We start from the raw sequence: 22834 nt of genomic DNA on the forward strand, positions 1-22834 counted from the left end.
TCTTCTATTTGTCAGAATTATTATTTCAAAAATTATCAGTTCTTCTTTTCCACGATAAAGCCCAAAACTAATCTTGAATGAGTATTGTGAGAATAATAATCAGTCTTTTGTTTTTTGAAAGAGATATCCTATTTTGAATTTGAGCTTCAAATATGTTACCTATTTCCACAAATCAAAAAAAATGTGGGTTACTTCTTTTGGTCAAAGATGGACAGTACAATGGCAATTATTGTAGGTATGTCAAAATTCTTTGATGGTCTATACTATCTGCTTTTATTTCATATGGTAATTTTTTGTTTATGGAAAATCGATATAAATTTTCCCCTCAAAGTCCAAGGACCTCCTCAATATAGATGATACAAATTTCTGAAATAGCCCAATGTTTATGACCAAAATGTATGAAATTGTAAAAATATACTACACTTTTCTGACAATTATTTGTTTATTTTCTAAATAGAATAAGAGGATGCATTTTGTTTTGAATTTACCAGATATTGGAAAATGTCAACATTATAATCTCCCGCAAGCACACTCAAAATTTGAATGTTTATCTTAATATAGGTATAACATTATAACACGGTTTTGGTAATACTTTGTTATTATGATAAAGCAATGTCTATAATAAGGCTTCCGGGAAAGAAGTCTTTTTTGCTTTTTTTCATGTTTCTTTATTCTTTCACAATGTTTTCGGCTATCACAGATTTTGTTTCTTTTTGATTTTTTGTTTTTATTGAGCATGAGACATATGGTAAGGGATTACTCAGAAAAATTGAGATCAATGAATAAATTAAAAATGTTTTTGTGTTTGTTTTGTTGAGTAAAATGTCCCTTGTCTGTTTCTTGTTCTGTTATCATTAATCAAAATCATTGTGATTTTCTCTTTTTGGTTTTCAAAATGATAAAACTTCTGGCAATCTGGCTGATCTCCGACTGTTTTCACCTAAATATTTTTTTCTTTTTTCTTAAATAGGTTAAAATCATTCAGTTTTAAAGGCTTAGCTTCTGGTCATAACATATTCAAAATGATGTTATCAAATCCATTCACCAAGTCTTTATTTTTAAAAACTTTAATTTCGCTTTGATTTCATATTTTTCAAAAAAAAATTGGTTTCCATTTTTCCTCATTGGCATCAAGCCTAAACGACAAAACATTTCAGTTATTGATATAAGGACTATTAGACCAACTACTAGATCCTAGAGTCAATGTTATGGATTAGATAGTTCTTAATGTGTTATGAATTTTATGAAAGACTGTTCAACATTTTGTTTACATAGTGATGTTTAAAAGAAAATTTTGATGTCATGAAACAAAAATTTTGAGAGTGTGATTTTTGAGAGAGGAGATCTTGATTCTATTTCATAAGTGGAATTCATTGAATACTTTTTGAGCTGTGGTGGCTGATGTCTTTGATATAGTCATTTCACTCGTTTATAAATGATAGTGGGTGATTAGCAGATGTGGTTTATTCTTACTTGGTTTAGATTTATTGACTACTCATGGTTTTTGTGCGTTTGGAAATAAAATATTTTAACTAATTTTGATTCTATTGATTTTTAAAAGGAGGTGTGGCAATTATTCAATAGTGACTGCTTCTTGTGTGCTGCTTACTTACTTACGATTTATTGGTTGCTAATAACTGCCAAGAAAATATATCTCAGTAGAATGGTATTAGGCAAAACTTAATGTACAGGTTTTTTTTAAAAATGAACTTAACATATGTTCTTATTTTGATTATTTTGTGAATATTTTTGACCATTTTCCTAAGAAATAGGGTGTTTTTGAGTCCACAAAGCCTTAAAAATTTCTTTTTTGTAAATAATTCCTGAAAAAGGTGTATTCAAAGTGCTTGGTTTCCACTTGATATAAGCTAGTCTAGCAATCTAGACGACTAATTCAGACATAGTAGAAATAAAGCAATAAGTAATGGAGGTAACAATTTTAGTTTAATACAAAGTAAATCTTAAAGTCTATAATACTGTATTACACGCATTATAAACAACTCCAGTCTAGATATAACCATTTCATGGGTACTTAAGTTAAATGTCATATCGAAATCAGCCTTTTGTCATTGTGCTTATTATCTGTCTACTAAACGTCTCCACTGTGTTAATTTGTTAATGAGATTGAGAGACTGAAACGTTCTAAGGTGGGAGATTTTAAAGTTTTTGAGATGTTGATATCATACTTGCTTGATTGAGGAAATTTTCATCTACTGATATGACAAGTTAACATTGACTTCAAAAAGTTTTAAAACATGAGCATGCTTGAAAATGAAAGTACTTTTAAATATGCTTTTGGAAAGTTCAGATTGACCTTTTTTTTACATGTCTGTTCCTTTTATTCAGTTTTAAAGCTTTTTACCATTTAAAACGTAGTTTACTGAAAAGTTTGAAGATATCATTGGGATTTTATTTATCTACATACACAGTGAAAACCAGCTCTTTGACCAAGATACACTCAATACTATAGACAATTTTAATTTGGGGAGATATCTATTAAAAATAGAAAGGAGAGTGACAGTCTTCATGAAAAACGGCAAGGGGAGCTAGATCCAATCTCCTGAGACCAATGTGCATTTTACTCATCTTTTTGCATTAGACTTTTTCAGGAAATCTGTTAGATTAATGACACTTTGCATACGCATTAAACAAACTCATTAGTGTTGTTCCTTTTAGCATGCCAAAAATTACTCATTAAAAAGTGAATATATGTAATTACTTTCTTATTGTCAAAGTAAGGCAATAATTACAAAAATTGTTTTTCTTTGTCTGTGGTTCCTGGAACATGTTTTTGCATCCTGATATTTGAGTTGACCTTTTAAACGTTTGACTGTTTTACGTGACTCAATGAGAAAATGGTTATCACTTTTGCATGAAAGTAGTGCTGGACTTCGGCCATGAGTGAAGAATGATATCATAAGTGGATTTGTTGCATTTTCATAAAATTTGCTAATGAATGTTTTCATGTTTTTTTGGAATTTTTTTGTGTTTACACAATATAATGTGAGTTTCTTACTTCTGCCATTTTATTTCTAGGTACCACTTTCACTTTTGATACTCACTTTTGCAATCTCAACAGCCCTCTCCATGGCTATGTTTCTGTGACTTTCTGTGCCAGATTTCTTTTCTATAAACCCAAGTTTTACTCTTGCTTACGTTCAATATTTAAAAAAATTTGCCCCTTTTTATTTTTTTTTGCTGATATTTAAGATCAATTCAAGTTCATTTTGGAAGAAATGGCGTCTTGTAGATATACCAAACGGACAAAGCTTCTAGTATCTACTTTTTTAAGTAGCTGGGCCTTCACGGCCTACATACTTCTTGTTTCATTTAAATTCGAAACGTGAGCTTCCACCAAATTTACAAAAATAAGAATGTGTAATTTGAAATTTTAACCATTACTTTAGGATAATGATAACAAAGTATATTCAGGTTTCAAAAAATGCATTTGGAAGTGCAAAACGCTTGTAAAAGAACGTGTCGAATGAAAGTGAAACTAGTTTTCAGAAGGGATATTGTTTCTGTTTTGGCTCGACAAAGTTTTAAACAAGTTATGATGCTTTTTGATGACGTCAGCAATTTTAATACGTTTGTCTGATGATTAGTTCAGATTGACAAAAAGATTATCTGTAATATGATAACTTGATTTTGTTCTCAACACAATTTTTCTAAAACTTGTGAAAAAGTTAATGTCATAGTGTTTGATAGAGGATAATGATCCATCTATGTTTTTCATGTTTATTTGGATGTATTGTATGAGCAATCTTGGTCGACAACAGTCTATACTAGACGTCACTCGTGTTTTTTTACGCAATTATTCCACTTTGCGACTTCTTTCGGGCTACAAATACTTCACTTTTTTAAACTTTTGAAGTTCTTGCAGTAAGGAAATATTGAATTTGCGTCAAAACACATCAAAAAGGCATCTTTTTTCGAAAATCGTTAAAGTGGAGTTTACTAAGAAACGAGATAAAAAATCCCGGTTTTTAGTGAGGTGCTCGCTAGAGCAATCTTGGTCGACAACAGTGTATGCTCACTTACTAGAGCCGCACTGTTTGTCCTTGGAAGGATGAAACATGTGTCTTTGGATAGTCATGTACAAATAATACTTAGTGAAGTGAAACATAAAAAGACATAAAGATGTGCAACCAATCAAAATAAGATACATACAACACGTAACACACTTTTGGAATGCATTAAAAATGAAGGTTTTTCAGACTTCATTATTAGTCCAGACTACTTGTTACAGTAGATGCTTCAATCCTTTATGTTGAAGTTTGAATTTGGAACCTCAAATGAAAGGAATCAAGTTCGAGGGTCAATTTGAGCTTTTTGGACCTACCCCGGTGGGTGGAGGTCCTATAAATTAACCTTTGTCCGTTCGTTCGTTCGTTCGTTCGTCAATTTGAGCTTTTTTGTGCCTGATTTTCTTGTATTTATCCAAATGCTGAGAGTCAGCTTCTTTCTAATTCATGATATTAATGAAGTAATATTCTATATAAGGTATTCAAAATAACCTAAGCGTTTGCCACTAGTATTGTTTGAATCTAAATATATTCGCAAACACTCTGGTGCTTCGGTATAAAACATTACGTCACGATTATTATGAATTCGTGCATAGAGCTGATTACAGTATATGTGGTTTTTTAAGGGAATCTTCTAAAGTAAACAAGGGTCGAAATCGCTTTTGTACCTTTTTATGATCATTGTTTCTCAATTAGAAAACGAAAGCCATTTTGGATTCTAAGAAATTGAGAGAAAATAATGCTAAATTGTACGTAATGTTTTTCTAAACGTTCTGTTTAGAAATATTTTGGTACTATAGCATATTATTTTGATGCTTTACTGCTTATGTTATGATAATTTGCTCTAATGTTTTTTTTAAATAAATAACCACCTCCTTTTGTTTTGTAGTAAGGACGTGACGTTAAAGTTGGCTTTTATATCAAGAAACTAATTTCATTTCAATTTTTATCATTTCAGGACTAAAAAACACAAAAAGAATTAAAACTACTCAACAATGATACTATAAAACTATACAAACATTTTATACCAAGAAGAAATACAAAATATTGGTCACAACTTACTAGCATGGGCAAGAGATTACATATTATTTTCAGCATCCTATATATTGGCTTGATATGTTGTGTTGCTGTCCAAGGTACGGCTTAATTTATTTTTTTAAAGCTCAACTCCCCCAATTTGAAATAACAGTTGAAAATTTATTGTATTATACATTGAAATACTATCTTGTTTTTATAGTCTAGTGCCGAAGCGGCACTTAAGCTTTCCTAATTGTAAATTCATCTATGCTGTAGTCAAAGTTTCTGCTAATTTTTTTTCTGTCGTGAAAGAAATCTTTCTTTAAAATGTTTTGGTCTCCTTACACTGTCTGCACTATCGGTAAATTTTGTTTTTCTTCTGACGCGAAAGAAAAGCTTTGGAAAGGAAAAAATAGACTTGTTACAACTTATTTACCCCATAATAATCTTTCCTGGTGCATTATTCATTCTCAAAGTTTTTCAGATGATCAATATACAAGTTTGAAATTTCATATTTTTACGTCACTGCACCCCAAAATGTAGGTTCACTTTTTCATACATAACTTTCTAAAAAATCGACCAATATTCATGGTTTTTGGTACGAAACTAAAAACCTACATTTTGGGGTTCACCTACATTTTGGGGTGCAGACAGTGTAAATATTGTATTTCACTCATAACGCCTAAAATGATAACATTTTGTTATACAAAATAGGAGCTGCACCAGAGATTACAACACCAAGTCAAGAGAAAACCCGACTAACACACAAAACCGGTGACCAATTACAATTCCAATGTGTGGCCGAGTCAAGTCCAACTGCAACTCTAAAATGGTATTTAAAAGATAAAATCATAGACAGCCAACAAGACGGTTTGACCATCACTTCGAATACCATCGAAGAACAGGATAAGAATAAGACCACCAGCACTTTAAAGATTGAAACTTTAGATCTGGACAATCGAGGCGAGTACAAATGCGAGGCTTCGAACGCAGACGGAAGTGTTGAAAGATTATATGATGTCGCGATTTTTGGTACGTCCTAGTCTTTCTGTCTATCCTGTCTTTCAGCTCTGTAGAATCAGTTCATTTGGAAGAAAAGGAGGGAGGGTCAATTGAAGCAGCCAAATTCGATAATCAGTAAAAATAAATATGAAGGATTTTACTTAATTATCTTCAGATAATTTTAAGCATCTGAAAAATTTTGTAGAAGTTAAAAATGTAAAGGAATATTGGTCAAAAAGTTGGTCGGCTTTTTTAGGGAACTGGTATTGAATCTGCAAGGAAAATTTTGTCAAACGCTCGCGGCATTTTTAGACTGCCTCTCAAACAGGCCAAGTAAGCTCTTGCCACGTGAGATACATTTCTTTGATCCTCTGCGGTTGAGTGCAAACTTTCGAATATGTAGCTCAACTAAATTATCGTGATTGTATCACTTCAATGCAAGGGTATCTTATATTTTTTACAAGAGCGCTCCTCTGCTGGTCTTTTCGATACCGTCGAATTTATTACCAGTTTCTATAAAGGCCTAGCCTGTTAGACGAAAACCGCTTTTTTATCGCAATTTAACGCCTGTTACAAAGAAAAAATTTGCTTTGTGGGAAGGTACTGGCTAATAAAGGCCGGTCTCTAACTTTCGTGCGAAATGGGCGACAGTTTTTTTTTTAACCTTGTTTGCCTGAAGAAAAGATTACGTCATAAAAAAGTTTCGCGCGAACAAAAAAACAGTTGAAGGAAGTTCTACTTTTTTCAATCGTTACGTCAATTTCGACCAATTTAATTGGTTCGTTTTTCAACCGACCAATGACCTTACAAAAACGTAAGGTTTTCGCTCATGTCGCGCGAAAGTGGAGACGGGCCTTTATAAGCTGCCCGCGCCATTAAGGATTGACAGTTGTATATTACAGGCTAAAGTCTTAAAATACTTTTTTTACCGTTATCCACCCAACAATACATTGACATCACGCACAAATACGCACTATCCACCTTATCTAACCATCGCACAGTATTCGCTTATACTTTCTAGAACTTTCCTTCGTTACAAAACCTGACAATGAATACGTTATCCCCGCCGGCAATGTTCTCCGGATAGATTCCACAGTTCGAGGTCACCCTAAACCCATAGCCAGTTGGAAACTTAACAATGTTCACGTGCGAGCCCTGAATAACACCCGGATTTATCATATCGAAAGACTTAGTCCCGATAATTACACTTTGAATAGTGCACTTATTATAAATAATGCAACAGCCAGGGACACTGGCAACGTGTCAGTTGTTTTTCACTACATGATGGGCAGCATTAGTACAAGTTCCTTTCTCACAGTCCTAGGTATAGATTTTTGTCGGACTGTTTTTTTAAATATTGGACTTTTCAAGAAATAGTCCGTGCCCCCTCCCTGTTGAGGATATCCAGGGGGTTAAATATCTACAAGGGAGCGGAAATCCAGGCGGTAAAGTGTCTTTTCAAGTAGATATCCAGGGGGTTCGATACTTTCGATAATTCGAAAAATCAATATCCTCAACAGTGGGGGTAAAATTCTAGAAAAGCCCATTCCTATTGTTTTTATTCTCAAAGAAGGTTAAAGCATGTACACGCTTTGTTTTGAGATACAGTCGACTCCCGCTAATTCAAACTTGAACGGGAGGAATCTTATTTGTTCGGACTACAGAGAGATTCGAATCGTAGAAAGTATATTTAGAGTGTCTCTCCTTGACGGGTACTGGGAACAAGTTCGAATTAAGAATAAGGGAAAGTTTACTTTATCAAAATGCTCTAGTGCCCAAAACTGGAAATGTCATATAAACGACTACGGACGAATCAATCTTCTTACAGTTACATAGTTCGCACCCCTTTTTTAATTTCGCCTTAGCGAAAGTATTACGATAGGCATGGTGCGATATCGGACGAAAATTTAGAAAACGAAAGTACTTGATACGGTGGACAAACTCACTAAAATCAATTTACAAATTACACGCTCGTATAACCACGGAAGATCTTCGCAGGTTTTCTTTGGATTACGTCATTATATCTTTGCGTTTTTAGCTTCACAGTTTTTTTTTTTTTTTATTTTCTTATAAGCATATACTTTATAAGAATCAAATCAATAACTCTTGATAGACGGTGGTATAACTTTCGGTAATTAGTTCTTTCAAAGTAACCAAGGGATGGGGCACGATATGAGCATATTTACTTTTCTTATAAGCATTTACTTTATAAGAATCAAATCAATAACTCTTAATAGACGGTAATATACCTTTCGGTAATTAGTTCTTACAAAGTAAACAAGGGATGGGGCACAATGAGCATATTTATTTTTCTTATAAGCATATACTTTATAAGAATCAATTCAATAACTCTTGATAGACGGTGATATACCTTTCGGTAATTAGTTCTTAGAAAGTAAACAAGGGATGGGGCACAATATGAGCATATTTATTTTTCTTATAAGCATATACTTTATAAGAATCAAATCAATAACTCTTGATAGATGGTGATAAACTTTTCGGTAATTAGTTCTTACAAAGTAAACAAGAGATGGCGTGTAATAAGAGCATATCTATTTTTTATAAGCATATACTTTATGAGAGTTTTTAAAAATTAAACGACAATTGTTCTTAAATTGGTCTTATTTTTTTAGCGATTTTAAGCCTCGTTGTTCTTGTTGTAAAATTGTTCATCAAGGCTCGATGTAAAGTAGATTTCAGATTAGCTTCATCTACTTCTTGTTTTTCCCATGTAGTTCAAATTCTAGGCGAAATTTTCGACTTCAAGTCGTCTTGTTATCTATTTAAACCAATTTTCAGAAGGGATTATACGAATAGACTCAAAAGCACCTCTTTTTAAGAGTGAATATGCTATCATTTTAGTTAATATGAGTGGGAAATAATGTCTTCAAAGTAGGGGGAAAAATCCCGATGACTTTGAAAGGGGGTAGAACCTAGAGCAGCTGGATGGGGGTTGCTCTAGACTAGGGGGGGGGGGGTAGTGACCCCCTTCCGAACTATATGGTTAACGATTTGACTTACCTATTCACATCACTTCTTTCATCTCATTAACAGGTTATGTGTTAAAAAGCTCTTTACTTCCATTGCCATTCGAATCTCAAAAAGGAAAATGAGATGATAAAATTTCCTCTTTCAAAAAGGAAAATCGAATCTGTGTTTGTTTATGAAGAATGATTTTACACGAAGACGAGGCTTAGTGTTGACCGAAACCAAACCTTAAGATCAAACCTCTAATCCAGTACAAAGACATGGCTTAGACACAAGTTCTATGTGCCCTTAGGCTTAGGAATAGGTCTCCCCCTGTTGAAAAATATTTTAAGCGACTTTTACAAGTTGTAGGAAGGGGCCTCAGTCATGGTGAGGGGTTCAAGCCGTGAAAAAACATATAAATGTATGTAAGACATCGCTAAGAATTAAGATGATAGAAATAATAAATGTATGTCTCGTAGGTTTTGTGGCAAGTTCTTCCAAGCAGATTTTTTTATAATTATAAAAACACTGTTTTCATAAAAGTATGATTTCGGTCTCAAGAACTTAGTTGACGAAAAGGCTTTATCACTTCCTATTTTTTCAGACTTCAAATTGGCCTTGGAAGCGTCAGACCTCAGTAAGAACAGCGCTACAATCAACATCAACAATCATAAATTCGACGAAAAATCGACCCACCCGGGCTACTCGATAGAGTTGATATTATACTCCATCAAATCTGGCCAAACGACTGAAATCAAACGACAAAATCTAGGTGATAATCCGCCCTCTTGGGCACTTGATAGCTTAGAAGCTGGTACTCAATACAATGTATCAGGACAAGAGAAAGTTGGCACCTTTGCTGGTGATGTGATTGGAATCACTTTTACGACTGAAGAAGATAGTAAGTTATAAACGAATACTGAGAAACCAGTAAATTTTTCCCAGACCTCTGACTTGTTAAATTTTTGAGACTTTTTTAAATTATTAATCGGCTTTAATTTATTTTTTATCAACTTGTGTGAGTTGGTATTTTCGAGGACGGTGGAGTGACTAAAGCGATGCGGAAAATCCCGTAGTCCTGACCCGCAAATAAGAGAACGGTAAAAATGCTGATTTACATTTATGGCTCGGCTTATAAACATTGTTTATAGACAGCAAAACCAATCAGAACACACTATGATCAGAATTGCGTTATTCTGCTAGAAATTTCTTATCATGCCGGGTGTTTTGAAAAAAAAAGTGTAAAAGTTTAAAGAATACTTAGTGACAAAACTAAAAATGTTTTAAATCCAAACTTTTCGCCATTGGAAGGAGGAAAGACTAACTTGAAATTTTAACTCGTCATACTTTAAATTTGCTCCACGTGTTCAAAAGTTATAAGCCTTTCCTCTTTCTGATGGTGAAAGGTTTAAATTTATTGCTTTTTTTAATTTTCTCATAATCTTAATTCAAACTTGTACATTTTTTTGAAACTTCTGGTATCATTTTCTTAGCTCCGTCAGCTCCCGAGAATGTAATTGTCACTGAAGTTCAGTCTACGTCTTTTGTTGTGGCTTGGGACACGCCCAAAATGCCGAATGGCAACATTACCAATTACGAAGTAAGATTTTTTTTGAAAGTAGATATCCATCGCAGAAAAAGTTTGATGTGAACTGTTGGTTATAATTATTGAAAAACTTAGAATTAAACTTTTCCAGCATTCGACAAAAAGGGGTGAAAGTAACAGACAGTATAGAAGTACGTTAAGATTTTTTAAAACCTTTTTTTTAAACAAAATTAATTGTTTTACAACGTACCAATTTATCTCAAATAAAGTGTATTGGAAAGTTCCTGATAATAAGACGAAACCTGATTTTTAGATTTTGATCATTATCTTTCATATCCAGGTTGTGTATAAAAACAATGGGTCATCGACAAGTGAAACATCGACGGTTTCGGGCGAAAATTCACAAATCATGGTGCCAAATTTGGCGCCCGATACGGTGTATTTCATCAAAGTTCAAGCTTCAACTCTTGTTGGTTCAGGGCCATATTCAGAACAATTGACGGTTCGAACACCTATTGGTAAGGTCTAGTTTAGAAAATCTACCAAGATGCAGAAATTTTCATCCGACAAGCTAAAAATGCTCTGAAGGTCGGGAAACTTTTCAAAATCTCAAAGAATTAGATTACGTAATTTCACCAGACTGCGTCAAGGACTTTGCACTGTGGGCCTAAACTTCAGCCATCGTTTTCGGGGAATGTCGGGTCCAACCAAAATATTTTCAGCTTTACGGGCAAGGGCTGTTGAGTCCGACTGGGGATACGACATATTAAATGGCGACTGTCATTCCTCACCGTTGGGAAATTGGTTCACTTTGGGCGCCTGCCAATCCGCCAGAACATTAGATAAGCTTTTTGCCCTCCATCCATTTGTTTCAACAAAAGTTCGCAGAAAATTGGATTTTGAGCATTAATTTTGAAAGTCAACTTTTGCGTCGGACACTGGCAAGTTAGAAACTCGACCATCTAGATTATATCTGAGACTCTTTGGCGAACAGCATGCGATTAATAAAAGAATACCTAGACCAATCAGTTTTCACCAATAAGGTATGAATCATCTCTACCTATTGAAAGATGATAAAATAATTTCAATCATTTCTAGCATTGGTAGAAATAATCTTTAGTGTCTAAATGATTACATATTATTTCCTATCACGTTTCTGAATTTCTAACTATTTCTAACTTATAAACTCTACATAGATTGAAATAAAATGTACAATACCACCAGCATGAAACACCGTGTGGCAATACACCTTTTCGAGCGTATTCGCGCGGTCAGGTGTGTGCCACTTAATTATTCAATTATCCCCCTAAACTCGATCCAATCCTTTTTTGACACATTTTACTATTGTCTATAGGTGCGAAAAAAGGACTGGGACGGTTTTAGTGGGATACAGCGGACAAAAAAATGCCCGCGCGGCAATTGGCGGCTACGGTCAAAAAGGTGTATTGTAAGTTGGTTCTTTATTTCTTGATAAACTCTCCATCAATTTACTTTTAGAAATGGGCAACCTGAAAATCAGTACATTCAAAACTGGAAATGACAGTGCGCAACTGCGTCTTAGTGACCATCAATTCGCCAAGCAATCACCAGATTATTTCGTCGTCCTTAAATTGTATTCTATTATCTCTAATGTTGAATCGGAAGTTCGAAATTTGACGTTAAATGAAATTGCCAGCGACAGTTTGGTGAATCTGACAAACCTGATGCCATATACTACGTAAGTATAATACACACTTTTTTCAGCGTTCATCTAACGTATTTTGAATGCCATTGACGCTAGGAGGACGTTGTATTAACGTTCATCTAACGTTTGTTCGTTTATTCTCTCCTATACGCTGTATTTCTTTAACACTTTAAACCTCATGTTATTCCTATCCTGTTCTTGAGCGCAATATTGTGGTATTTTAAGCGCAAAGTGGAATAGACGTTAAGGCCGATCTGTACTTTCGCGCGACATGAGCGAAAACTCTCTGACCTTTTTGAAAGGTCATTGGTCGGTTGAAAAATGAAGCAATTCCATTGGTCATAACGGATGAAAAAAGTAAAACTTCCTACAACTTTTTCTTTTGTTCTCGCGAAACTTTTTTATGACGTGATCTTTTCTTCAGGCAAAAAAAGGTTAAGAAAAAAACTTTCGCCCATTTCGCGCGAAAGTGGGTGACGTCTAGTATAGGCTAACCGTGAGGCACAATTGATTCAAAGGCATTTCTTCTCTCAAGGTACAAAGTAACGGGACAAGAAAATAGCGGTGAGCACAAAGTCATCACGGCCACGACGACCTTCACTACAACTCAGTCAGGTAAAAAAGCTTTCATTACTTACAAACTTTGGTTATTATAGAAACATTGATGATGGGTCTTCTCGTAAATTAGCTGGAGTGCAATGCCTGCCTCGTTTTGAAAACATCACAATGGTAATTAAATCCCTCACAAGTAATCAAGAGTCAAGTTTTACTTTGATAAATCGAGTAAACTTCTTATTAGCTCCTCTTGGTATCAATTACCATAGCAATATTTTGAAAACGACGTAAGCTTGCTCGTGACGTAATTTATGAAAAGATTTATATATATTGACACGGATGTGGAGCAACATTGGCCAAAAAGAGGAAAAGAAAACCATTTTTTTGCTTATATCAGCATAATATAACAATAAGTAGACACTGTCCTGGCATGAAATACGTGTCTGATATGAAACGGGAACAAAAATAAAACCTTTAATAATATATATCATTTTGTAACATACAGCACCATCCGCACCAGTCAACATCCAAGCCAAATCTATTAGCGCCAACTACTTTATCATCACTTGGGAAAAACCGCTCAAACCAAATGGCATAATCAGACAGTATGAAATCCGATATTCTTTCTACGACGGTGCAAACACGGTTGAAGAGACGGTCTCTATATCGGACACCGATACTTTAGAAAAGAAGCTTGATGGCTTGTATTCCTTCGTTAAGTATACTGTTGAAATTCGTGCTCAAACAGTGGACTTTGGACCCTACAATTCTTCTGAAGTTACTACTTTGGAAAGCCGTAAGTTATTTAGTAAATACAATTTTTTTATAAGAACCTGTAAACTCTTTGAGGCTCGGCTGTTTTTTTCGGCACTTTGAGCCTCAAATTGTTCTTATCTTGTTCTTATTTAAGATAAAACTGAAAGTTGATTTTGACATGGATCTATGTCAAACAATGGTCGAGTCCGATTGCGGTCGATAACTTACGTTACTATTACTATTTTACGTTATGGTAAATCAGCATTTTTATCGTCCTCGATTTTGTGTATCAAAACTGCGGGTTATTCCAAATCACTTCAGTTTAACACCGCCGTCTTTAGAAGTGCAAATACATAAACTCGCTTGTATTTGAAACACTGGACCAGGCCAATTTAATATCAGCCAATTTCAAAATATAGTCTATTTTTGTTTTTGTTCTGATTTTTGTATGGGAAACCAGAAACCTTTAAAATCTATCTCATCCTCTTTAGAACCTGGCGCACCATCCAAAGTGACTGTGGAGGACGTCAATGGCACAAACATTATCGTCCGTTGGGAACCATTACCGCCCTATCAACGTGGTGGCGTGTTAACGTATTACAAGATTACGTACAAGACGTATCAAAAGGATGAAAGTAAGTTTTCTTAACATGTCATTGATTGATGACGTTTTTAATGATTTTCTTGATTGCCGATGTTCTTGAATAATTTAAACCATCTTTTTGTATTGGAGTTTTTACAAACAAAGTAGAAAAACTAAAGTCATTTTTACCAACAAACTAAAAGAATACTTTTTACCCATATCATATATACAATGTAATATAATTTACACGCCGAATTGTTAATTAATGGCATGTGTATATTTGAATTGAAGACGGGTTTTTTGTGTGTTTATACATAAGGAACCTTCGTGTCATATTTCGGCCGTATATAATTTTTCTCAAGAGAAGGGTCAATTTTTTGAGCTATTCCCCTGTGTTTCATGGATTCAAAAACGTCATGTTGTATACGTGTATTAATTTCTGAGAACGCTCTTTCTATTTTTCAGACTATAAGACGGTCAGTCCAGATAAGTCTTCAATAGAACTGTCAGGGCTGAGTGCTTACAAAGGATACGAGATCAAAGTTCAAGCTTTGACAGAAAACCACCAAGGGAAAATTACAGCAGTTACTCATAAGACTCTGGAGGCTGGTATGTTAAATAACTTTCTTATTTTATCGAGTTCAGTAAAATACTGGGTGTCGGCAGAAAAAAGTCAAAATTTCTCGAGTTCTATAAACTGTTAAAGAATCAATCCTTTTGCATGGAAAAGAGGAAGGATTAACTTAAATTTTGATGGGTTGTTTGTCAAATATGGTTAACTACATCAAAGGTTATTACCTAAATGCTAAAATATTACTTTTCAAAAAGTCGAAAAAAGGTTGAAAAATGAGGGTATGGTGTATTATATCTCTTTTCATCTATCTATCGATACAAAACATTTAAATTCTACTATCTATCTGCAGACACGTGTTTCGTCCTTCCCAGGACTCTTCAGTGCGGCTTGGGTAAGCGAGCGTAGACTGCTGTTGAGTGTCAGAGAGTTTATAATTAGAGTGCTCAAGGAATTGAAGTTCTGAATTCATTCCCAGGACTCATCAGTGCGACTCGGGTACGCTTTTTTTAAAGCAGCTCAGGGCTGGATTTACTAGGGATTTTCTGGATTTGAGCCATCTTATGAATTTTGAACAAAAGATGCCTTAACAACTTCAAAAGATTTGTCTTTTTATCCCAGTTTATGTCCAAAATACCTCAATTTTGGCATTCAATTCCATTATTACATTCCATTGATACCCATTTTAATGCAAGGTAATGTCGAAAATGCCTCTTTTTTTAGGTATTTTGGCTGCTTTCCCGGTTCATGCTCAGTTTCGGGCTAGGTTGCTAAGGCAAAGCTGCTTATTTTTTGGGCCATCCTCAGGGCTGGACCCTGAGTACTCGTATAATAAAATGTTTAAGCGGAGTAAACTATATCCCTCGAATTTAAACGGGACAGGTGAACACAAATCCTTTTTAAATACTTTCCTAAAGTGGGCCATTCGTACAATTTGTAAGCGCAGTGAAAGTTTTTAAAATGTTTTTCAGACCTTTCTAAAATGGGCCCTTCTAACAAGTGATAAGCGATAATTAACTTTTATCACAATTTTATCAAATACAGTAGAGTCTCTTTAACTCAAACCTTTACAACTCGAATGTCTCCTTAACTCGAACAAAATCTTCTTGTCCCTTCAGTTGACAATATCTTATAAACCTTACTCCATAACTCGAAGTTTCTTTGACTGGAACAAATCTGTGTTCCCCGTGCGTGTTCGATTTATGGAGACTCTTTACCATTTCTTCATTAACACCGAGCTTTTCACCGTGACAGGTGAACATCAAGTCTTTTAAATACTTTTCTGAAGTGGGCATTTCTAACGCGTGATAACTGGACAGCTATCAACTTATATCACAGCCTTATCAAATATTAGACCATGTTCACACGTGACGGTTCCATGTCGCTCCGAAACGGAATGAAGCCATTCTATTGTTTAGAAGTGACGTTAAACTTGAATGTAACCAATAGAATGGCTTCATTTTGTTTCGGAGCGAAACGGAACCGTCATGTGCGAACATGGTCTTACAATGGAGTCTCCATGACTCTAACACGCATGGGGAACACAAATTTGTAAGGTTTATGAGGAAGTGCTGACTGAAGGTAGAAGAAAACTTGTTCGAGTTAAAGAGACATTCTAACTATAGAGGTTCGAGTTAAAGGATGAATGAAATATGTTGTTGGTGTATTACCATAGATTTATGAAGCTCGAAAAGCTACATATCGTACTTTAAGCCATCGCAGGCAAAAAAAGTGAATATCGCAAGAAATATAGTTTCTATTGTTTTTCAAAAATCTGCGTAGCTTCTGATTGGTCATACGCTGAAATTCTATTGTAATGTCACGTGACCTACCTAACCACGGCAGACTTTTTAGCCAAAGCACGACATCTAGTCCTTCGGCTTTATATAAATCTATGGGCGTTACTCTCTTTTTAGAGAGTCTTTGCCCAAGTTTCTTTTGCTCGTGATTCGTGTATTTCTTCATTTAGCACCGAGTGTTCCGAACGAGATCACCATCAAAATGAATCGTCAAATCTCCAACAATGAGAAAGGTCACGTGGCCATCCATACCGCTCTCGTTTCATGGAAAGAACCAACCGATTTGAACGGTGTTATCACAGCCTATCAAATAAGGTGAGTATCTCAGACAGGAAATTCCTCTCTTTGATATCTTTTCATCAATGTGAATAAAGTTGGGACTTGGTCAGGAGATGTTATGGTCAAGGTAAAATCTCAGTATTTGAAACCTAACAAAAGTTAATGTCGCCACTGGTAACATCGATCAGAGAACAAATTTTTGCCCATTGCCTCATAGAATTGTTCACTTGGAATTTCTTTCTTTCTTCCTAATATCTTTTCAGGGAGAATAAAGTTGGAACTTAGGTAAAAACTTAGTATTCAAAACTTAGTCAGTAGTTATGTCATAAACCCGGTACGATCAATTTTGGGATTTTTTGGTCATTACCTCATAAAGTTGGTCAATTGTTTCCCAAACTTTGTACCAAATTTTAGAAGATACAACACAAATGATTTTATTTTCGGTCAAAAATTTAAAAGGCTTAACTAAAACAGAATGACTCAATCGTCAGCGGGTAGGGCCAGCCCTCCTCCGTTGGTACATCTTCTTGATTTTTTTCTTATTGTCCGTTTTTAGATGGTGGAAAGACGCTTATTGTGTGGGCGACGACAATCCGTGCAACTTTACACAAACCGACAAAAAGAGACGGCGTCGATCGACGTTGAATTTCCGTTACATTCTTGTCAATTTGACGGTGTCAAACAAACCGAAAGATCGCGAACGTCGTGTCACTATCGACGGCTTGCTTGCGTATACGAAATACGGGTTTAACGTTCAAGAGAAGACGAAAGCAGGCTGGGGACCATACTCTAAAGAACTGTTTGGCTCCTCAAGTGCTGGAAGTAAGACCATGTTCGCACGTGACGGTTTCGTTTCGCTCCGAAACGAGATAAAGCCATTCTATTGGTTGCATTCAAGTGTTACGTCACTTCTAACCTATAGAATGGCTTCATTCGGTGTTCGAACGATACCACTATGTTTAGGTTTTCGCTTTAGTCTTTACGCTGAGCTGAATTTGTTTGAACTATTTGCTCTAAGGGAGGTGAAGCCAAAAGTTTATTTTTAGTTGTTGCCAATGTTTTGAATTTAGGATATCCAAACACTGATCTTATCTGTTACTAACTACAGAGTCAACCGGGTTCTTCCATGAAAGCTGGGGAACCTCTAAATCTCACTTTACGGGTCACAGAAATATGGTATTTTTGCACGGAAGAGTAAAAATCTATCCTCTAAGTAAGAACATGAAAATTATTACATTGAAGCAAATTGTGTTTTTTTTCTTCTGAAAATTGTATCATGCTCGTTCACCTTGTAGAGCACTCTGGGAGCATCGCTTAACCTTCAATACATATCCTTTAAGTAAAGGTTTTTGTCTATTTCAGACCCGTCCAAACCCGAAATTTTAACCAATTACACTGCCGCCCACGACGCCATAACTTTTTCGTGGCGTTCACCCAACCGCCCTAACGGCATTATCGGCAGTTATTCAATCAAACTGTACACCATTGATAGACTGACAAAAGAGCTGACTATCATTAAATATTTCCCACTGAACGAGATTCATACAACTTCAATCAAAGATTTGGAAGCTGAAAAACGCTATGAAATAGAGGTAAGAGAGACGCACAGGTTACAATTCCGTTGATCAGATGCCTGGCATGCCAAGACCATGTTCACACGTTACTGTTCCGTTTCGCTCCGGTATGATTTTCGTTATAGATCGAGTGTGTTTATATTGGTTTTGGAACGTTTTGGGGCAAGAAAACGGAGCAGTTCCGTTCCGATGAAAAAAGTGGAGCGAAACCGTTTCGATCTGTTTTGCTTTGTAACGTCTTCTTTTTTGACGTTTCGAATTTTGACGTTCACACTTGTTTCGGAACCGTTTCGTCTGAACATGGTCTAATTTCCTTCCTGGCCTGCTTTCCTTTTTAGTTTTCTATTTTCCATTCTTAAATCCATTACATATGCAGGCAAATAAATCATTGAAATGAAAAAAAAAGTCTAGAAAGTTCTGGAAGTACTGAAAGAAAGAGATTTCTGAAAGTCATTATTTGAGGTATGAGGGACTATTTTTTTTTACACAGCGTTTCTTAAAAATTGATACGATACATATTGGTTGAGAAATAAGAAGCAAAATAAAATAAAATGAATGCATTCTTAAAACGAATTGAATTTTTTTTGGTTCAAATCAGTCATTCGAGAAATTAAGAATAAAGATGGTTTTCATCGAAAAGCTTCTCGCGTAAATAAAATTATTCTTAAATTGACTTTTGAAATACTTCTTTTTCTTTGATACCTTTAGCTTGCTGCCCAAGTGAATGTAAACAATGATCGATTGAGAGGAGACAGCGCTAGATTTCAGTTCACCACCGATGTAGCGCCGGCTGGTCAGTGTTTTATTTTGTCACCTAAAGAAATATAATTCTGCTTTAATTCTGATATTAGCAACAACATTGAAAAAACTAATTGAGAAGGAGATTTCACGGCAAAACTTATCCCAAGACTTAAATTTCCTTATTTACGCCATTTACTTACTGACTTAAAAGGTTCTTAAAATCGAAATTTTCTTTAGCCATTTCTGAATAATAAATGAGGCTCTGAGGCTTGAGGCTTTAGCCGGCGTCACTTTCTTATAAAGTTATTCCTTATTAGAAGGTGTATAGAATACTTCATTGTAATTGTTATCCAAAATACACAATCCACACAGTCTTTACAAGTATTTGATAAATAAAACATCGGTGATAATTTGGCAACCCCCTTTTTATTTCAGGATTTCCATGGCATTACATTTTGATCGCGTGTCTAGCTGTTATTTTACTTATTGCCATGGTGATAGCCATCTTCTTACTGGTCGGAAGGTAACTATATCCAATTTTTTAAGCCAATTTTTTACGCCAATTTTTTACGCCATACTCCAATGATAGAGACAAATCAAGATGAAAAAAAAACTTTTTCACTGGAACTTCCAAGATAATTCAGTTGCTTTATGTCTATGCCCACAGGAATGGTAAAGAAATATAATTGGTTTCAACCTCGTTCCCTGCGTATTATCAGCTTTTTTATGCTTACTGGTAGCGCTAGATAATATTCTCTGGCGTCAATCAGTAACGTAAATAAAGCCTGGGATACACGGGGACGAGGTTGAAAAAGCTTTCTTTCGAGTATACACATTCTTAACTTTTTATAGTTTCTATCATTAAAAAGAGAAAATCTTTAAAGAGTGTGTACTTATTTTTCATGTAAACAGGAGGCGAGATCGTTACGAAGAAGTGCGTCAAGGCGATCAATTCGATATGACGGCCATCAATAAAAGTAAAGTCATTCGTACCAGCGAGTTGCAGGCTTACGTTGGGCAACAATTAGCCAACAGTGATCATGGCATCCAAACAGAATACGAGGTAAGACGTCAAAAAGAGACCGGCCTTTAGGGAGCGTCAATTGTATTTTCATTAAAAACCCTGAAAATGTTTCTTTTCTGCATTATGTAACTTCTTTATTTTACTTTTTAGTCGGTGCGCATTCCAGTACATTCCTTCACATGGGAGAACAGTCAAATGTCTGGCAACCTGTCTAAGAACAGATACGGTAACATTGTAGCATGTAAGTACCATAATCTTCGCTCGCATTTCATTTTCGTGCCCCTAATTTTCGCATCATCTTGTATAATTTTGGGATATTTTGAGTGTTTTTGATGAAAAATATAGGTAAAAAGGGAGAAAAGACATGAAAACACTCAGTCTCTTGCGCGATAAAAATCTTTTTTCGCGCACCTTTTTTTTTGCGCCTTTATTATTATTATTATTATTATTATTATTATAATGTAACAAAGTTCTAGGCGCACGAGGGCCTCTGGAACTGATCGTGATTATACGTAATATGATATGATGTTATACATAGTACATCTTATATTGGGCAAGGAAAGATGTGAAGTGCTCCGAGAGCTCAACGTTCCTTCCATGTTTTTTTCCGTATATAGATAAACGAGCTGACTGGACATGGACATGAAATATAAGGGATTTATACATGATTTATGTAATGATCTATTTTACTTCTTTACTAAGTAAATGAACACTTAACTTTAACTTTTACCTGAAAAGCCAATGAAAGCTATCCTTTTAAAACGTGATAATTAAGCGTTTCAAACTTCATTTTTCCTAATTTTTCTTTTACAGACGACCACTCGCGAGTGATGCTCAATCAAATCGATAATGACCCCTATTCAACATATATCAACGCGAATTTTATCAATGTAGGTGCAACAAACAAACAGTATTGTATTTCTATATCTAGAGGGTTTATTAGCTGCAGTTTATATCAAAAATTTTCAAAACATGAGTTTCAAGTAGGGTCCATTTTCGGACCTCAGTGGAACATCCTCGTCGGTCGTCAATGGTAGTATACGGCTATATGGCTATATCGGCTCTATTCAAACTATATTCCCATTATCTTTTTCATCTTAGTTAGTTTTTTCTGTCACCTTTTTGCAGGGCTACCAACAGCAAAAGAAATTCATAGCAGCGCAAGGTAGGCTCTCAAACACAAAAACAAACATAAAAATTGTATGATATTGTCAACACAACTAGCTATCCCTTGATGGAAAAAAGCTCCGTTGATATTTTTAAATATTTTCAGCTAGTTTCTCACAGAAAGTTTCCCCTTTTTCAGCTCTAATATGCCCTGATACGTAAACATTTCTTTATTTTTGCCAACTTGCTTTTTGTATCATAACCTTTTTCAGCTTATTGGGAAGTTTTCTCAACTACAGTCTGTCTGTCTGTCACAAATATTCCAGGGCGACGGGTGCTTCAAAAATGTTCGGACAATTTGTCGGACCATTTGTCAGAAATTTGGCACACTTGCTCCTTTGGTGAATGTTTTTGGGTGTTTTTTAATTTTTTGAAAATATTGACGTTTGGGGCCTGGATACTAAATTTTTGGTTTATTTTGCTACAATCTTGCCTGATAATTTGAAGCTACTGAAGTTGAAATGCCCAGTGCGTTGCACACGTTCGACAATAACATAAACTATTATTATAATTATAAAAAGCATCGGCGCAATCTTACAATACTTGTTGATGATAGAGAGATTAAAACTTGTCCCGTGTCTTGTCTTAGACTATAGTAGACTCTCGCCGCTTATTCGAACTTCTATTATTCGAATCTTTTTATAATTCGAACTTATTCCCGTCAAAGAGAAATCTTCTCAATATTCTTTCTATAATTCGAATCTCTCTGTAACTTAAATATCTCTGTAACTTAAATATCTCTGTAATTCGAATCTCTCGAATAAATAAGATTCGAGTTCGAGTTATCGAGAGTCAACTATATCATTGTATTTCGCCCGTCTTTTTAGGCCCGCTACCAGAAACTGTACTTGATTTTTGGAGAATGGTCTGGGAACAAAACACGGCCACTATTGTCATGCTGACACGACTCGTAGAAGATAATAAGGTTCGTTCGAAAGAATATTTCATTGATGCTAAGGTTCTCAAATAGATTTTTGAAAATGTTGATTTTGATAATTCCAATGTTTTCTCTCTCCAATTCGAACCTCTATTATTCGAATCTCTGTCTTTAATTTTGAGCTAAAATATTGGTCCTCTCAGGTAGAAATTCGAACCTTTCTCTAATTCGAAAAAAAGAGAGTTGGAATAAGACAGAGTCAACTAGATACGTCATCAACTTAGCATGTGGTCGGCAAAAGAGTCGACAGAGCGTCAGACAATTACAGTGATTCTTCAATGTTGAATCTAGCTTCAATTCATGATATGCACTGTTGCAATGTCTTCTGACATTACATCACGGACCCAACAGCTGTTTGGTTGCAAGTGACGTAATGGCCGATTTTACGTCACTTACAACCCATCAGCGGTTGGGTCTATGGTGTGATTTCGAAGACATTGCAGTGATGCGAATCTTGAATTATTTTCGCTTTGGGAAAAAGATTACGTCATCAAAAAGTTAACTTGAAAATAAAAATGTATCCTAAGCTTCCATTACTGACTTAGCTGTCCACTTCGTTTGAATCGTAGAATTTTATATACATTACATATACCTTAAAGGAAGA

General features: G+C 35.2%; 1 protein-coding gene across 2 annotated transcripts in view; it reads left to right on the forward strand.

The window, feature by feature from the left end:
- Positions 1 to 4981: 4981 nt before the first annotated feature.
- The window catches only part of LOC136812862 (receptor-type tyrosine-protein phosphatase F-like), a 28082-nt gene continuing 10229 nt past the window's right edge, over positions 4982 to 22834 (forward strand). Inside the window, exons 1-21 of one of the 2 annotated variants that reach the window (XM_067069387.1) lie at positions 4982 to 5161; positions 5757 to 6074; positions 7066 to 7368; positions 9619 to 9915; positions 10508 to 10614; positions 10901 to 11078; positions 12058 to 12277; positions 12780 to 12859; positions 13305 to 13595; positions 14047 to 14190; positions 14604 to 14747; positions 16679 to 16823; positions 17344 to 17609; positions 18150 to 18379; positions 19070 to 19154; positions 19538 to 19625; positions 20015 to 20165; positions 20277 to 20367; positions 20940 to 21016; positions 21255 to 21291; positions 22121 to 22218. In XM_067069387.1, coding sequence (XP_066925488.1) covers positions 5092 to 5161; positions 5757 to 6074; positions 7066 to 7368; positions 9619 to 9915; positions 10508 to 10614; positions 10901 to 11078; positions 12058 to 12277; positions 12780 to 12859; positions 13305 to 13595; positions 14047 to 14190; positions 14604 to 14747; positions 16679 to 16823; positions 17344 to 17609; positions 18150 to 18379; positions 19070 to 19154; positions 19538 to 19625; positions 20015 to 20165; positions 20277 to 20367; positions 20940 to 21016; positions 21255 to 21291; positions 22121 to 22218 — 3420 coding nt within the window. In that variant the 5' untranslated portion in view covers positions 4982 to 5091. The remainder of the gene's footprint in view (positions 5162 to 5756; positions 6075 to 7065; positions 7369 to 9618; positions 9916 to 10507; positions 10615 to 10900; positions 11079 to 12057; positions 12278 to 12779; positions 12860 to 13304; positions 13596 to 14046; positions 14191 to 14603; positions 14748 to 16678; positions 16824 to 17343; positions 17610 to 18149; positions 18380 to 19069; positions 19155 to 19537; positions 19626 to 20014; positions 20166 to 20276; positions 20368 to 20939; positions 21017 to 21254; positions 21292 to 22120; positions 22219 to 22834) is intronic. The other variant, XM_067069388.1, reaches the window with a different exon arrangement.

The sequence above is a fragment of the Clytia hemisphaerica genome, unplaced genomic scaffold, assembly GCF_902728285.1.
Source record: "Clytia hemisphaerica strain Z4C2 unplaced genomic scaffold, Clytia hemisphaerica genome assembly, whole genome shotgun sequence".
Lineage (NCBI taxonomy): Eukaryota > Metazoa > Cnidaria > Hydrozoa > Leptothecata > Clytiidae > Clytia > Clytia hemisphaerica.